At 39.5% G+C, this 18,078-nt stretch overlaps 1 protein-coding gene across 1 annotated transcript in view; it reads left to right on the top strand.

Annotated features, from left to right (window-relative positions):
* The window catches only part of TFCP2L1 (transcription factor CP2 like 1), a 55,363-nt gene that overhangs the window by 32,435 nt on the left and 4,850 nt on the right, over positions 1-18,078 (top strand). Inside the window, exons 7-14 of the mRNA XM_043990796.1 lie at positions 388-498; positions 3,177-3,268; positions 5,117-5,165; positions 5,261-5,354; positions 7,051-7,141; positions 8,096-8,196; positions 12,714-12,856; positions 17,590-17,641. Coding sequence (XP_043846731.1) covers positions 388-498; positions 3,177-3,268; positions 5,117-5,165; positions 5,261-5,354; positions 7,051-7,141; positions 8,096-8,196; positions 12,714-12,856; positions 17,590-17,641 — 733 coding nt within the window. The remainder of the gene's footprint in view (positions 1-387; positions 499-3,176; positions 3,269-5,116; positions 5,166-5,260; positions 5,355-7,050; positions 7,142-8,095; positions 8,197-12,713; positions 12,857-17,589; positions 17,642-18,078) is intronic.

Here is an 18,078-nt window from a genome sequence, read left to right as displayed (position 1 = left end):
TGATTTTTTTTTGGCAGGGGGTGGGGGGAGGTTGGGTCTTGTTTTCTTGGCTCCCCCCCCCACCCCAGTTATAGCCATAAAAAACCAAGAATAAAAACTGACCAGTAGCTACTTTCACTCTATCAGACTTCACTTTCCTTGGAGAATTAAATAACAATGTTACTGGTTAGAATTATTCTTCCAAAGGCGTAGGGTTGCTTTCCGAGTGTCTCTTTCTAATTGGCCATGTTAGGATCTTCTGAATCTCCACTTGAAGTGGGCAATGCCTGTGAACAGGGGACATCGGAAGAAGTTTGGTTGGTAGATATCAAGGAAACCATCTGAATTTCAGTTGGCCACACTTTGTTCATCTTGGCTAAACAAATGCCCGTTGCTCTGTATTTGCAGCCAAAAGGAGCAGATCGGAAACAGAAAACAGACCGGGAGAAAATGGAGAAGAGAACTGCTCAGGAGAAGGAAAAGTACCAGCCATCTTATGAAACTACAATCCTCACAGAGGTTAGGAAACCATCCATCCTTCCTGAGTGCCTTTAGGACATAACTATGGAGTCTTAGTTGGTTTTAAGATTCTTGTGAAAATGCCCTTTGGGCATTAGGGCAAATATGAAATAAACCAACGAAAAACCACATTAAGATTAAATAGTGGGGTGGCTAGGTGGCACAGTGGGTAGAGCACCGGCCCTGGAGTCAGGAGTACCTGAGTTCAAATCCGACCTCAGACACTTAACACTTACTAGCTGTGTGACCCTGGGCAAGTCACTTAACCCCAATTGCCTCACTTAAAAAAAAAAAAAGATTAAATAGTGAGGGGGCAGCTAGGTGGCGCAGTGGATAAAGCACCAGCCCTGGATTCAGGAGTACCTGAGTTCAAATCCAGCCTCAGACACTTACTAGCTGTGACCCTGGGCAAGTCACTTAACCCCCATTGCCCCACCAAAAAAAAAAAAAAAAAGATTAAATAGTGACTTGTTCTTCATAGGGTCTTAAACACAAATAACCTGGGAGGAAGATGATTTCCTAATGTTTGGTGACTCAGATTCACTTTGTATTTTAGGTGTATCCTCCCTGCCACTCCCTAGAATTAGGAATGTTTTTTTTAACTTTAGTATCTCAACACTAACTCAACTATTAGCTCTTACTTTCATGAATCATAGTCATCTCCTCTTCCTTTGGATTTTCTCTGTTCTGTCACCACTAATGCCTACCCTAGTCTCCAGTTCTGGTCAATTAACAGACATTTCTTGAGTAATTACCATGTGCCTATCACTGTGTTAAATATTCTGGAAATTACAAGAGAAACATGCAAGTCCCCTACCCACAGCATCCCCTCCCAACTTTTACTTGGGAGATAGGAAACTACTAGTGAACCAGAGAGTATGAAATACTGAGGGGATGGTGTAGCAAAATCAGTATGGTTTGGACAAGAGAATTTCTGAGATTCCCTTCTCTCTCTTTTTTTTTTTTTTTAGTGAGGCAATTGGGGTTAAGTGACTTGCCTAGGGTCACACAGCTAGTAAGTGATAAGTGTCTGAGGCCGGATTTGAACTCAGGTACTCCTGACTCCAGGGCTAGTGCTCTATCTAGTGCGCCACTTAGCTGCCCCTTGAGATTCCCTTCTAATTCCTAAAGATTCTAGGAATTTCCATGTAGTATTTAAAATTAGAGAATCAGATCAACATAAGCTGCAGTTTTCAGGGAAGGCTTTATTAAGGAGGTGGAGCTTTAAGGTGACCTTCCTTCTAGGATAGGTGGTATTTGAATAAGTAGGTAAGAAGGAGGAGAGTATTCCTGGTACTAGAAACAGCATCTAAATCACTTAACTCTCTTTGTCTAGGTTTCCTTATCTGTAAAATGAGCTGGTGAAGGAAATAGCAAACCACTGCAGTATCTCTGCCAAGAAAACCCTAGATGGAGTCACAAAGAGTCACACATAACTGAAAAATGACTGAACAACAACATCATCTATGTTGTTGGCCAGGACTGTGCTCACTGCTACTGTCAGTGCAAGACATGACTCCTGTCCTCAGGGAACTTACAGTACAGTGGAGGAGGGAGAAGACATGTATATACAAAGGCCACTAACAGTATAAGGTAGCCTATGCTAAGAGCCCAATGAGTGGTAATCATTAAGTAGTATTAGTCATTCAGGTCAATCAATAAACATTCACAATAAGTGATTTCTATATCTTGGGTAAATCTAATCCCAACTTTCATTTGTTTTGTGTGGAATTCCTACCGTGACAGTAATTGAGCTAGGAAGTCTTATTGTGCAACACTAACAGGAAGGGAGGCATAGTCACATCTCCTCATTAGGCTTTCTCTTGCCTTTGCAAGTTGTAGAATTAGGCACCATCAAATTCCAACCTGCATTGGCTGTGGAGTTAAATATTTACCCACTCTGTAGTTCTTAGATGCAGAGGGTAAATCTTAAGGAATGCTACAAACTGACTCTCTACAAAGAAACACTGTTAGAAGGAAGGAAAGGAACAGATACCAGAACTACAGTATTTTTACCCTCCTAATGGGCCAAACCTGTATGCTTTCTCATGGGTTTAGGAGATTCCTATGTCAATTAATAATCTCAGTAAGATTGTATGCTCTTTCAGGAAATTATATGTCTTAAGCACTTACTTATATAGTGTCTTGCATACAATATGCATTCAGTAATTTCATAAATATTTGTGGATTTGAGTTGAGAGTGGTTGTCTCTTGGGTTTTATTTCCATACTATTCACTAGAGTATAATGTGCTTTTCATCTGCTTCCATATAACTTGAGTTCACTTTCTTAGTCATGCACATGGGAGCGACACTCTTGCCACCTTTCTTATAGCACAGTAAGACTGACATGAAATAACCTGATGGGACTACCTAGAGGAAAAAGGCAATCCCAATCAGCACAAAATATCCTTTGTATTTGGTTTGTATTTCAGATTCATACTTAATCTGAGTACACTTAATCTGAAAGGTGAACTTCTCAGCATCTTCTCTCCTACCATTACTTGAGGCGGGGGGGGGGGAGGGGCCTCGAGGTGGTTAAAAAAGAGAACACTGTGCACGTTTGGTTTTAAATGATCCCTTGAAAAAAGGAGAAAATGCAGTGTTGGCACCAAATCTACATATTCAATGGCCCCAAAATACACTTGGGTCACTGCCGTTCTTTGCTCTGTTCTGACAGTGTTCTCCATGGCCAGATATTCCTTACCAAGTAAACAATGTCCCATCACCGAGTTACAACAGCTCTCCAAACAGCTTCAGCCTGGGAGATGGGTACGTCCGGAAATTTCTTCCTTTGGATTATGTGGGTTTATTTCTTCATCCTCCTTTTTCTTGTTTGTAGCCCAAACATGGGGGCATTGAGATGGGTTTGAGAATTGTTGAGTCAAAGTATTGTATTACTTTTATTTAATTGCTAATAAAAGAGACGGGTATATTGCTTTTTAGTTTTTTTAGAGCCTATTTTTAGCATGATGAGGGAGATTGGAAACCTTAAGAAACTCACAGCCCAAGTATACTCTAGGTTGGCAGATAGACTGTTAGTCGTTGATTGGCTTAGATCATTTGTGTTATGTATGTATAAGGCAGTAACTAATTAAGATACATGGGACAATAGACCCCATTCTCTACTTCTGTCACTGATTATGGGTTTTGATTTCTTAACATTTTGATCTCCCTAAGGACACGTCTTGGAGACAGTGTGATAACTAGAAGTTTGGGACTTGGGTTCTAGTCTTCTGACACTAGGTTACAGTGGCTCTAGTTATGGGAATTTGGATAAGTTGATCAGCTTTCCTATGCTTTAGTTTTCTCAGCTACATAACAAAGTTGTACTGAATGGTTTCTATAGTTCTATTCATCTCTAAAAATGCCTGGTAATTCATTGAACATTCCCAGTCATGGATGCATCTCTCTGGCCTTTGGAGATATGAAACCCTTAAATGAAGAATTGCTTTCCTAGAATTTGGGCCCTTTCAGTGACTTCCCGATTTCCAGGTTGCTGGGACTATGAAGCCCCAGGAAAATATTTTTTCTACCTCTTTAGATTCATTTCAGGGTTGGGATTGGTTGGCTGCTTATAGAGCAAACCATAGAGAAGGAAGTAAATGTGCCCAAATAGCTATTTGTGTCAGGAGATTGAACTTTAAATTTAAAATCTGTGTGATTTTTGTTGGGGTCTGTGTAAGAAGGCAATAGTTTTCCACTAGAGAAACTGGTTTGACCACAAACTTGGTCAAAAGGAAGACTGGCCATTTGACATTGAGACAGAGAATCCCCTAAGGAGGGTCACAGTTTTCTATATTTGCTTCATTTGGCAAGCTCTCCTTTCTCTGACATTAGAAAAAAGAGCTCTCAGTTTTGCTATAAGCTATTGTTAAGTATAAATGTTCTTAGAAAAAAAGGAGCATGATCCATAAAATTCTGAATAAAGAGGAATAAATTAGGGAATAGTTATATGCATTGCAAGGGAATTTCATATTGGTGGAACTCCTTTGACCTCCCTATCATGTTAATGTACAATTAAATAGTCTAACATTCAGTTTATATGTTATTTTTTCCTGTACACATGTGGAAGTGAACCAGAAACAAGGTATTTATGAGAGAAATTTTACAAGTGGATGCAGTTCATACCCAAACAAACAAAACTAAAGCCTCAGTACTTCAAGTATCTGCAACTTGATTATCTAGTCCTGGGAGGGATCATACATTGGACTTAATTTACCAGGACCTTCTGCTAAATACTAAAGGGTTAATTTAGGATTTTGAAGGTTCATATTTTTAAAATGAGTTTTCTCTGCACCAAAAAACAAACAAACAAACAAAAAACCCCAACCAAACAAACAAACAAAAGGAGAGAAGGAAGGAAGAAAGAAAAGAAAGAAAAGGAAAAAAGGAAAGGAAAAGAAAAAAAATCAGTGGAGTGAGAAGAATCTTTTGGTTACATTTCATTTAAAATAAACCCTACTGAAAAACAATACTGTTATCAAGGTTGCTGTGTGCCTGATAGGAAAGATATATCTTAATTCTTTGAAAAGTGCAATAGTTAGATAACTAGTATACTGTACTGTGAGGATTTGCCCTAATGTTTTTTTGTCTCCTAATCTTATGCAAATTTTTTAGCAACAGTTCTCCAACTCACCAAGTGGAGCCTCTGCCTATCAGCAATGATGTAAGTATTTGAGATCATTTTAATGTGCTGCTTTTCTCTTTTAGGACACTGATGAACAGTTCATTTCAAGACCTCTTATTCTTTTTGCAATGTAGCACCTCCTTCCTTCCGCTTCTATTCAAGATGCCCAGCAGTGGCTTTACCGCAATAGGTTTTCTCCGTTCTGTAGACTCTTCTCAAGTTTCTCTGGTGAGTTAAATGACTCCCTATGTCCCTTCCTTGGGTGTATGTTGATTGTTTCTATATTTATAGAATGTATTACGTGCAAGCGTATCAATCACAGCATTTCAGAGTTGGAAGGGGTCTCAGTGGTCATATCTCATCCATACCCTCAAAAGAACTTTTATTGTATCTCAACTGGAAAGTATTTAATCTAGTCTTTCCTTAAAGACTTCCAGGGAAGGAAAAACTTGCTACTGCTCAAAAGCAGCACACGAAAGGCTATGGGATAACCCAGAAATATGACCTCCCCTAAGGAAGTGTGCTTCTTCCATCTGTTCTCTGGAGACAAGAGTGTTCATTAAATTTTAAGCAGCATTGATTTGTTTTGTTGTTCTTTAAGTTTACATTGTTGTAGTCAGTCCATATATTGTTTTCCTGGCTCTGCTTATTTAATTTCGTATCATACAAGGGTACCCTAATTTCTCTGAATTTACATAGTTTTCATTTCTTTGGGCACAATAATGTTGTAGACAAGCAGTAGTAACAATAGAAAAAAGATTCCATTCCAAACTGCTAATCACATAGTGCTTCAAGAGTCTTTGAAGGTACCTTAAAGCTAGAAGGGAGTTAGTTGTAGAACAATTAAAAAAGAAAAACTACCATTGAATATAATGCTTATTAAACATGGAAAATCATCAGCCCCACAGGTGTTAGTGACTGGAAATATAAAGAGGTTGAGGAAAGTTTAAATAAATTCATGGGCAAGTGATGCATAATGGGGTAATAAGGGAAGAATAACCTGTTTCTTGGTACTTCTGGAACTCAATATCATCACCTTTTAAAAATAGAATCCTGCTTTGAATGGGGTACAGGACTAATTCAGAGGATATTTCTTAAAGTGTTCTCTTGGTTACTTTTATACATGTTGAAATTACTCTTTGCCTCATTGCCTTCTAGACTTTTCCCCTCCTTGGATCTTTTTTTCCCCTCCTGTTCCAAAGATTCTAAATAAAGGCTTGGTGGTAAAGGAAACATTTAGAAAGTAGTTAATATCTGTGTAATGTTCCTTAATTGTGTTGTATGTATATTCATGTCAACTCAGTTAGATTGGACCAGACACTGTGCTCAGCAAATTCTTGTTGAATTAAAGAGAATTGCATTGCAGTGAAGGGAATTTGTATTAGATGAATTCTGTCTAAGGGCATAAATCCTCTGGTGTGTCTTGAGAATTTTAAGCATCACCTCTGTGTTTCCTCTGTTCTTTCTCGACAGTTCTTCTCATGCTGATGAATGATATCTACTTTATGTAACTGCCCACCTCTGGGGGAACTCTCCCTCTTCTGATAAACTCTTTTCCTTAAAGCTCATTTGTGTATAGTTTTATGTTCAGTATTGTCTTCTCAAGTAGACTATTGGCAGTTTGAAGAGAAAGGAATGTGCCAACTTGTTTTTTTGTATTCCACAAAATGCCTCCCTAGCCTGGTCCCTTGTATGTAGCAGGTGCTTGGTCAATAATAAAGATCTACAGAAAAGGAGATTCTCTATCTTCACTATAGGAAATCCATTCCTAAACCTTAAAGATCAAAATTTATAGCTAACTTTTTTGGTTGTATTCTGCTCTCTATGACGTTAGAAAAAAATTAGGTTGGCTACATAAAGACTTATGGCTCCTTCCTGGTTTTTGTTTTCTATAACTTGTGGGTGCCTGTTCTTTAATATCTAGGTGCTGACTTACTAAAAATGTCCAAAGAAGATTTTGTTCAAATCTGTGGCCCTGCTGATGGAATCCGGCTCTTCAATGCCATCAAAGGCAGGTGTGTGATCATTTCAAACTAACACATCAAGAGCAATTAGAAATCTCAATACTTTTGAAGATTTCTGAAGCTTTTATCTTTGTGTGACTGAAACCAAAGACCCTGAGTCTGTATACAAACTGGGGAACCTGGTTGGTCTGGGACTGGAAAGTCCCAGGGCCGAACCGACAATTTCTTTGCTTTAAATTTGACTTAAGCCGTCCGTTGTCATCTTTTTTGCTGACAAAGACTATTTTTTACCCAGTTGCTCAAACGTTATTTGTCGAAATGTCAGTGTTTCTGGACTCCTCTCCCACTCCAGGGCAGCTTTATGGGGCTGATGACCTAAAGAGCAAATGCACCCTATTGAATTGCTAGTTTCTAAGAGGCTCTTTGGCTCTTCCCTGTTTCCACTTTAAAGTTGTCTTTCTGCTCCAATTTGGCACTTGTGTATCTGCAGATATATTTGTTTAACAGTTAGGAAACTGGACAGTTGACCCATTCCTGGGCTATATAGCAAGATAGTTTGGGCCATTTGTTTCTAAGGGGACGTCATTCTTAAGCCATTCCAGAGAGATGGGTATCTTGTCTCCTATTGCTAAGTCTCTTCACAGATGGAAGTTGTTCAACTTCCTTCTACTATCTAGCAACTTAAAATCCAGAGTCGTCTTTTTCTTTCCTCTCCCAATCCTCTCCAAGACATTTTTTTTTAAGTGAGGCAATTGGGGTTGTGACTTGCCCAGGGTCACACAGCTAGTAAGTGTTAAGTGTCTGAGGCTGGATTTGAACTCAGGGACTCCTGACTCCAGGGCTGGTGCTTTATCCACTGCGTCACCTAGCCGCCCCTCCAAGACATTTTTAGTTTTTTTGTTCTTGTTTTATCCTTTGTGGTAACAGAGAATTAAATCAATTGGCCATCATCCCATATAAGAACCTACATTTGTTACTGTTTTTTTAATTTTGTCTTGCTGCTAGAAATGTAAGGCCAAAGATGACCATCTATGTGTGCCAGGAATTGGAGCAGAACAGGTCTCATCTTCAGCAGAAGAGAGAAGGTGGAGACAGCAATTTGTGTGGTGAGTTGGTTCGGAGGGGCTAACCAGTTTGACTAGAGATTCTCATTCATCATTCTTATCTCCTTAGACAAGGGGCAATTTGTGAGCTGTGTGGCAAGTGTAGATGGAATCATGAGATAAATAAGCACAGGCAGAGAATGGTTCTTTGGCATGGTGTTCTGAAGAAGGAAATCTATTACTGGGGCAAAAAAGTCATCTCCAAGGGGATTTTGTCTATTTTCCTCCTTAATACCTAAGTTTTATGCGATAGGACGTTTTGTTAAATGTGATTTCATTTGGTCTTAGATTGTTGAAGCCAGAACAGCTCTTAAGAGACTTCTACCATTTTTGCAGGTGAGGAAACTCTCACCCCTTAGAGGTCACTGTGATCTGTCCAAGGTCACATATCTGGTAAAGTTCAGGAATCAACCTCAGGTCTCCTGAGCCTCAGAGCATTGCTCTGTAATATGTGAAGAATATGTGGTCCATTACTCTGTGCTAGATGATGGAGAAACTTAGAGAAAGCTTATGAAAAAATGATTCTTAATTGTTATATTCCTGGGAACAAAGCAGTAGAATATGAACACTGCCTAGTTGTTCCCTAGAAGCTTCCTAGTTGTAAAAATCACCCCCCATCTTGAATTTGACAAAAATCTGTGAACCCTCCTTTGATTGTTCATTTTATGTGAGCTTCATTTTTCTTCCACAGCAACAGTGGCGAGGCTAAAGGGAAGTTAGTTGTAGGTTTGTAGGGGATCTTAGGAACACATAAGCTAGAATAGTTTTACTTTTTAAGAAGTATTACCAACTGTAATACTCAGTTCCTCTCTTCCGATCAATAGACTCCCCAAAGTGGTCCCTTCTATTTAGGGACCTCATTTCTGTACCCCATCAATGATTAGTTATTTGCCTTTGACTTGGAAATAGCAATTGACTAGCTGCAATTAACTGCAAGAAAAAGGGACAGAAATATGATTGCTAATCCTTAAAGAGATACACCGGAATTTTTACACATCTCCATTTATTATAAAGTGGAATTCAGATAAAAGCATGTTCTTCTTGGACCACATTCATGAAGTTGGGGGGGAAGGTGCCCAAGGACAGATACATTATAACATGGTTTCAACTCTAAGGCAATCATACAGATCTGGCTCTAGGATTCTTGTATATTTTTGTCCCAAGTTTATGCTTTTGGGGTGGGGGGGCAATGAGGGTTAAATGACTTGCCCAGGGTCACACAGCTAGTAAGTATCATGTCTGAGGCTAGTTTTGAATTCAGGTCCTCCTGAATCCAGGGCCAGTGTTTTATCCACTGCACCACCTAGCTGCCCCACCAAGTTTATGCTTGATAGACTTCTTTGATGTCTCATAGTCGTTGGTGTTGAGTATGGAGCTCCATTGAAAATGGGTTTTCTTTTTCATATACCAATCTCACTGGTAAGTTGAATAAAGACAGGTAGTACTGATAAGTATAGGGACCTTGCAGCTAAACCAGACATGGATCAGAAGCCCTAGATTACGAGCTTAAGGGGTAGTTAAATATTGGAAAGTCAGTTGTTTGCTCCAGCTTATGTGCCTTCCTTGTTGAAATATATGGTTGACATTCAAGTAACTTTATAGCCCTTAGCCAGTTAATGTAATACAACTATTTCTGGAGTTCTAGAAGTTGGCTGGCCTTTCACCCCTGTACCTTCAGAGTGACAAAGCAGCCACCAGAAATGTGTGGTGTTAAATTTTTCAAAGTAGTTCCTGTATACTATAATCACAAAGTATCTTTTAAAAAAAACAAACAAACCCAATAGCCTTTTAGTATTCCCTTTTCATCTGTTGGGACCTAAAAGATAGCATGGGAAAGAATCTTCTATACATAATGGAAGACAGAAAAGTAGGATGGTGTATAGACTCTGCTACTAGGAAGGCTGAGGCTGGAATCCATGGGATTTGGACGTTTTGAACAGCCATGGGGTTAAGGCCAATTGAGTTGCACTAATTTTGGTACCAGTGTGATGAGCCCCAGGGAGAAGGGTGCTGCCAGGCTACCTAAGGAGAAGCGAACCAGCCCCAGTTGGAAACAAAGCAGCTTACAGCTTCCTTGCCAGTCTGCAGTGGGTCGGGGGAAATAGAGAGATCTGGTCTTCAAAAAAAAAAATAATAATAATCATGTTAATGAATGGCCACAGATAAATTCTTGCCTGAGTGATGGGCAGGGAGATAATTTACCTTTTTAGAATGTGCTTTATGTATTTATTTTGCCTTTTAAAAATGATTTATTGGGGGCAGCTAGGTGGCACGGTGGATAGAGCACCGGCCCTGGAGTCAGGAGGACCTGAGTTCAAATGCGGCCTCAGACACTTAACACTTACTAGCTGTGTGACCCTGGGCACATTGCCTCACCCCCATTGCCTCACCCCTCAAAAAAAAGTTTTATTGATGCTCTTTTTTAGTATGTATCATCACCCACCTACTTTTTGCCTCCTTCTGAGAAGTTCCCTGCCCCCCTTTTTTGTTTTGCGGGACAATGAGGGTCAAGTGATTTGCCCAGAGTCATACCACTAGTAAGTGTCAGGTGTCTGAGGCTGAATTTGAACTCAGGCCCTCCTGAATCCAGGGCTGGTGCTTTATCCACTGTGCCACCTAGCTACCCTCAAAGCTCCTCTTTTAATGTAATTTTTTTTAACAAAGTAAAATGATGAGAGAGTTTCAGTGCCTATTATTTATATAGTAGCTAACATTTATGTAGTGCTTTAAAATTTGCAGAGCCTTTTACATATATAATTTCATTTGATTGTCACAGAAGTCCTATAAGGCAGATACTGTCATTGTTCCCATTTTACAAAGGAGAAAAACTGTGGCTGAGAGTGGTTAAGTGACTTTCTTAGAGTCACACACACAACTATTCAATGGTAGGGGATTTGAATTGGGAACTTACTGACTCTCAAGTTTAGTCCTTAGTCTACTTGCCAGTTCTCTGGGGAAATGGTTTAAAAGTTTAAAATTATCATTAACATGAAAGGCATTATTCATTGGAGAAGGATTCAGTAAAACCAAGCAACTTTCAAGTCCCCTTGAATGACCTGGAGTAAATGCGCTTTTAATTAGATTACAGCTTCTGTAATAAACCATGCAGTTCTTATTCTTTACAACCTAAAGTACCTGCTTGGGTGTTGTTTGCATTGCAGGGGAGGAGTATAAGAAGGAACAGGAAAGCTGAACTCTTTCCAGTACTTTTGTTTGGCCAGCAAATATTATTTGTCTTATGATTTTTTTTTGACTCTCCTCCCCCTACCCCGGACTTCCAAATTATCCATTAAGTGAAACAATACAAAATGATCTCGAGGCATGGTGGGAAAAGTCAGAAGGGTGTATGCATGTTCCCTTTCCTTTCTCTCTTCTTGATAATTTGCAACAGAGGATGGGCAGTGACTCTCTTTCATGTACTATGTCCTATAGTCCAGGAACATTATTTCTAGCAATATACTCATTATAACCATATTTCACTACAGTAAGTAGTGATAATGTGGTTTATGTTTTTGGTAGGAAACATTCTTTAAAACTTTTTTATTTTGCACCCATCACCCTCCCCCTTAAGCAAAGCAGAACAGGGGAAAAAAAGATTGTATAAAGAATTATGCATCTTCATTATATATAGCTAGCTTTAAAAAATGTATGTAATAAATTCATCCTATTTATTTTTATTATTATTTTTTTTTTTAGTGAGGCAATTGGGGTTAAGTGACTTGCCCAGGGTCACACAGCTAGTAAGTGTTAAGTGTCTGAGGTTGGATTTGAACTCAGGTACTCCAGGGCCGGTGCTCTATCCACTGCGCCATCTAGCTGCCCCCATCCTGTTTATTTCAAAGCTGTTCTGTTTGTCCATCTTTCTGTCTGAATTTGCTTTTGCTCTCTTCTGTGATTTTCTTTTAAATGCTCCTTTGAATTTTTATTTTTTTATTTTTTGACAATATTGTTGGTTTCCCTCTCCACCCTTCCCTCCATTGAAAAAGAAAAACAGAACCTTTGTAATGAATAAGCATAATCAAACAAAGCAAACCCACACATTTGCCATGTCTGAAAATGTATACCTCTTTTTGTAGCTTTAAGTCTAGCCCCTCTCTTTCAGGAGGTGGGGGACTTATTTTTGTCATTAGTCCCCTGGAGTTCTGATTGGTTTTTGCATTGCTGGATGTTCTTAAGACTAAAAAAAAAGGTTTTTAAGGTGTTGTTTTTATTATAGAAATGGTTCTCTTGATTTTGCTCAGTGTCCATTCTTGTTTTTTGTTTTGTTTTGTGGGGCAATGGGGGGTTAAGTGACAGATTTGAACTCAGGTCCTCCTGAATCCAGGGCTAGTGCTTTATCCACTGCGCCACCTAGCTTCCCCAGTGTCCATTCTTTAAAACAAAAAGGCAAGGTATTATTTTTCTCTGGGTTTGTGGACTTCTGCTAACTTAAGTTATTAGCTAGAAGTAGTTTATTCTTTAGAGAGCAAACTTTTCAAAAGAGCTAACTAAAAGTATTTTCTTGTTTCTTCTCTCTTCAGTGTACCATGCTATCTTTTTGGAGGAGCTGACCACGTTGGAGCTAATTGAGAAAATTGCAAACCTCTACAGCATTTCCCCTCAGCATATTAACAGAGTCTACCGGCAGGGACCAACAGGGATCCATGTGGTGGTGAGCAATGAGGTAAGGACCATCTGACACCAGGTATCAGAGTTCAGCAGCTGCCTGACCTTTATTCCTCTTAAGTTGGGGTGACCTTTTGGACTGTGGTGAGATCCTGGACAAAGCTGCCTGAAATAAAGGTGGTATGTGTGTGTATGGGGGGGGGGGGTAAATGCAGGGTATAGGCATGACTATAGCCAACTTGTTTCCTTTTTAGAAATGATAACAGTTATTATTTCAATGTAGAGTGATCTTTCAGAAAAGTGGATTTGCTTAGGGAGAAAGGTTTTATTACTAAACTTGGAGACTGAAGATTTATTTCCATTTGACATAGGATTTTCAGTACCCTATCTACTTACAATCCTTTTACTCAAAACCAATGGTTTATGAGGTAGACAGGGCATGAAACCTTAAATAACTTGCCTGGGACCATAAGGCTATTAACAAAAAATCCAGAGATCCTGAATCTCAGGCCTCTTCCCTTTCCTTTATACCATATTGCCTCTCACATGGGAAAAATTCAATTTATAATAAAAGGCAGTGTAAAAAGTATGAAAATAAATGGTATGGCCACTAAGTCCCATCTATCTAAGTTTTAAAAAAAGAAGAGATCACTTTTGCTATAGGGGTATTCAGTGCAAGTTTCTTTGAGGAGAGTGGATTTAAGCTGAACCTTGAAGGGTAAGTAGGATTTTGGTGGGTAGGTAACACAGCCCGACCTAGAAGGTGGGATGTTAGAAATTAAGTGGTCCTTTGAGCAGCCCAGCCCCTATAGGTTGAGCCACTGTAAAGAAAACAATGGAGATGGGTTCCCAGTTTTAGCTGGGTTTAAGATAGGCAGGGGGCAGCTAGGTGGCACAGTGGATTCAGGAGGATCTGAGTTCAAATCCAACCTCAGACACTTGACACTTACTAGCTATGTTCTCTGGGCAAGTCTCTTAACCCTCATTACCCTGCCCCCCCCCCCAAAAAAAAGATAGGTAGTTCATCATAGAGGCAATGTATTGTAGTAACAAAACTAGTCCTGGAGTGAGGAGATCTGGGTTTAATTCCCACCTCCAGTATTTGTTAGGCTGTGTCACCCTGATCAAGTCACTTAACTTTTCTGACCCTCAGACCCTTCATATGCAATATGGGAATAATAAGCTGTGCACCATTTTCACTCAGGGATGTTTTTGGTTTGGGGGGGGGTTGTTTTTTTGTTTTTGTTTTTGTTTTTTGAGGAAAGTACTTTTATAACCAACATTTATGTTTTGGTATTTAGTATTGTCTGCATGAAAGTTTTAATATAGAGGCTCTTTCGGTCAGCATATATATGTAGTATCTATGTGTTCTTCTGTATATTGCAGAGGAAGCTAATAGACAGGCATTTATATGGTGCTTTACAGTTTATATCATTTGATTCTCACAATTAGATGTTGCTATTATCCCTATTTTACAACTGAAGAAACTGAAGCCAAGAGGGGCTTAGAGAGTCATACAGCTACTGAGGGTCTAGGGTAGGATTTAAGTGCAAGTCTTCCTGAACCCAAATCCAACCTTCTATCCAGTGAATCACTTAGCAGGCTTCTAAAATCAGAGCTGACGACTTGGGGCAAAAAGAAAGAAGACGACCTTGCTGCAGGTTGGATGATTGAAGAAATGGCTGTGTTCTCCCAGAGCTCTTGGCAACACTGAATGACTTTAGAGTAAGAAAGTTTGCGAGGCTCTGGAGATGAAGCAAGTTGGAGAGGAGGAGCTCTGTGATTTGGCTTAATTTAAGAATAAATCACCATTTATTAAGACCCCAAACAACAACCTAACGCCCAGACCCTTGAGATTTTGTGGACCATGGTCCTGGGAGGAAATTCATTGAATAGCATTTTGTTCAAAGCTTAGACTCAGCTGGTTAAAGCAAGTGGGACAAAGCAGAATTCAAATGTGGCCAAGGATTTAAGCAGGCAGTGCTTATTCTGCAGAGGCTTCTTGCCTTTTTGCCCTGATTAAATTAGAAACTTTCAGCTCTAATCATCTCAAAATGCTCTGAGGCAGCCCTGGTGGGGTATTGCCTTGGCTCCTTTGGGAATGAGGGGACTAAATGAAATACTTAAGTTACTGATTAACAATGTATATGGCTTTATTTGGGGGCTTTCGTGGCCAAGCAGCAGGACAGCCGGAGTAATAGATGGAGCAAACAAGAGGAACAGAATAAACATACTTCATGCATCATTAGGCACCTGAAGTGGGTATATGTGTATGTGGGGTTGGGGGAGGGGATCCTAGGGAATGATCAAACCCAAATTATCATATTCACATTCTTTGGTTGTTGCATTTTTATTCATCGAGTTTTGTGACCTTTTAAAAAGTTAGTTATAGTTTTAAAGCAGAATGCCATTTTACAGATATTGAGCCACTGAGGCTTGGAGAAAGACAGTAAATTTCATAGTAACCAAATGTAGAACTAATATTCAGATTCCAGTCCACTGGAATAAATGGTGCCCGTTGTCTCCTTCCTGTGCACTGATGTCTGCCATGAGCATTTCCTTTCCCTTTTGTTAGCCGATATACAAATTATCACCTACATTGTAAGACTGTGAGGTCCTTGAGTTTAGGTCTAATTTCTGTTCCTAAATGTTCTCCTTGGTTACCTAGTTCACTGTTCTCCTTCTGGAGAAGAAAAGACCAGTGGAATAGAGAAGGCCCAAGATGAGGGACAGTAAATTGGATGAGCATTCGAATCCAGAAATGATCAAAATCTTCCCTCAGACCCCAATTCATTTTAACAGAGGTCATGTTTTTGAGGGCTTAACCTCTTTTCACATCATCTCTAGTTTTATACCTTGCTCCACAGAGATCACAATTTTTTTTTATTTTTTTATTTTTTTTTACGGGGCAATGGGGTTAAGTAACTTGCCCAGGGTCACACAGCTAGTAAGTGTTAAGTGTCTGAGGCCGGATTTGAACTCAGGAACTCCTGAATCCAGGGCCGGTGCTTTATCCACTGCACCACCTAGCCGCCCCAGAGATCACAATTTTAATAGTTCTCTTGTTGAGGGATAGGTATTAGACCTGTTATGTCATTGGTATAGGAAAGTCTTGGATTTAGAAATCCCCTTTACAGGGGCAGCTAGGTGGTGCAGTGGATAAAGCACTGGCCCTGGATTTAGGAGGACCTGAGTTCAAATCTGAACTCAGACCCTTGACACTTACTAGCTGTGTGATCCTGGGAAAATCACTTAAACCCTCATTGTTCCCTGCAGAAAAAAAGAAAAGAAAAGAAAAGAAAAATCCCCTTTACCAAGGAAGTTGGAGCTTTCTCTTCAATTTATATTATTAGGGAATTGCCTGGCAGACTAAGAGATTAGGCGATTTGCCTAAAGTCATACAGCCATTATGTATCAGAAGTCACTTAACTTCTTGGTGTCTGTGGTACCTCCCTAGGATTCTAAATTAAAAGCAAATCTGAATAGGTAGAAAGAGAATTTGTCTCCACAAGGAGTTGTTCACACTGCTGAAATCACTTCGCCCTCCTTCCCCCACCAAAAAATGACATTGTAAATTCCTTGAGAGCAGAATTGGATCTTAGTTATTTTTGTTTACTTAACAATATTTGGCAAAGTTCATTGCATATAATTGGTGCATAATATTTTGTTACATGAATGAATGAATATTACATTGTGTGGAAGGAAAGAATTGATACTCTAACTTTGGAGTTGCATAGTTGAACATCAGTCTTGTTTTAGAAGATAACCTGAAGCAGATGGTGGGAGATGGGGTTTTAAGAAAAGCTTGATGCAAAAGAGAGAGTTTGGCAAGTTGAGTGTGGAGGGAGGATGTTCCAACTTGAGAGAGCTTGAACGTTGTTTCATTTTTCATTTTTATTATGGTAAGGCTGTGAGCCCCTTTACCCCAGTTATATTATGCCACCTTTGGAGAACCTAGAGAAGGAAGAAGGTCTGTGACAAAGCACTGAGCTCATTTCTTTCCCTCTAGGCCAGCTTGATTTAAATGGCATCCCTGAACCCCACCAGGGCATTCACTTAATATCCATTGATGGTACTGATGAATTAAAGCCACTCTGAGAGCCAAAAGCAGGCAGGACAATGTTTGGGAATTTTTTGTGTCCGTCTGAATTCTTTCACTGGACAGATCAATGGTCCTGATGTAAATGGATCATATTGGTTCAACTTGCCCCTTAATTTAAAGCATGAGAAAACAAAATCTTTTTTAAAGTGGCTACAATTTTATCATTTATTGTTTGTCATTAGCTTCTTCCTTGGGACTCTGCTGCATTTCTCAGTGAAGAAAATCATTAGAATTGTACTCTATGCATAACTGTGTGCATATATAGATATTATAGAGCACTTTAATGTTTACAAAACACTGTACATATATTATCCTGTTTAATTCTCACAACAACCTTGGGAGGTACTTGCTATTATCCTCTTTTACAGAAGAGAAAACTGAGGCTCAGAGTGGTTCACACAGCTGGTGTTAGAGATAGGATTTGAATTCAGGTCTTCCTGATTCTAAGTCCAGGACTCTGACTACCATCTATATACCTCCCTCAAAACATAATCACGGAGATCCCCACCATCATTTATGTGCTCCCCTCCTGGGAACCTTGATTTGTACATCAACATACAAATAACTAAGATCTTTGTGCATCGGTCAGTACTGCAAAATGGAAGGTTAGCTGTCTCTCTGTGTTTTGTCCTACATGTTTGGGTTGCTGCTAGAAGGTGCCATCTAAAAAAATCTTTTTTGTCTTTCAGATGGTGCAGAATTTCCAAGATGAATCTTGTTTTGTTATCAGCACATTAAAAGGTATGACCTCTTTTACCTAAAAAAAAAAAAGTATTTTTGATTGTCAAAAGAAGTTGCTAGGGCAGACTGAAATTGGGAACAAGGAATGAAACCTGCCTAGCTAGGTCTGAGACTCCTCATGAAGGAGATCTGGGGTGTGTGTGTGTGTGTGTGTGTGTGGGTGTGGGTATGGGTGTGGGTGTGTGGTGGAGGAGACACGTGGTGTCAGTGGGTTTGTCCTTGTAACTACTACCAAGGGAGAAAAAAGCTCCACATAAAAAATTTAGCTGAGTGAAATTGTGTTGGCCCAAATGTAACTTCTGAAACTTGGCAGAGGGGCCTATGAGAAGAACTCTTCATTGTTCCCTGGATGTCAGATGGTCTTTGCCAGCTTGAAAATAATAGACACAGAAAGACATGAAATAGTTCCTTTGAATGAAATTTGAGGGAACAGAAAA

The sequence above is a fragment of the Dromiciops gliroides genome, chromosome 3 (assembly GCF_019393635.1).
Source record: "Dromiciops gliroides isolate mDroGli1 chromosome 3, mDroGli1.pri, whole genome shotgun sequence".
NCBI lineage: Eukaryota > Metazoa > Chordata > Mammalia > Microbiotheria > Microbiotheriidae > Dromiciops > Dromiciops gliroides.
Note: the sequence above shows the minus strand (reverse complement) of the source record. Positions and strands in the feature narration are given on the sequence as shown.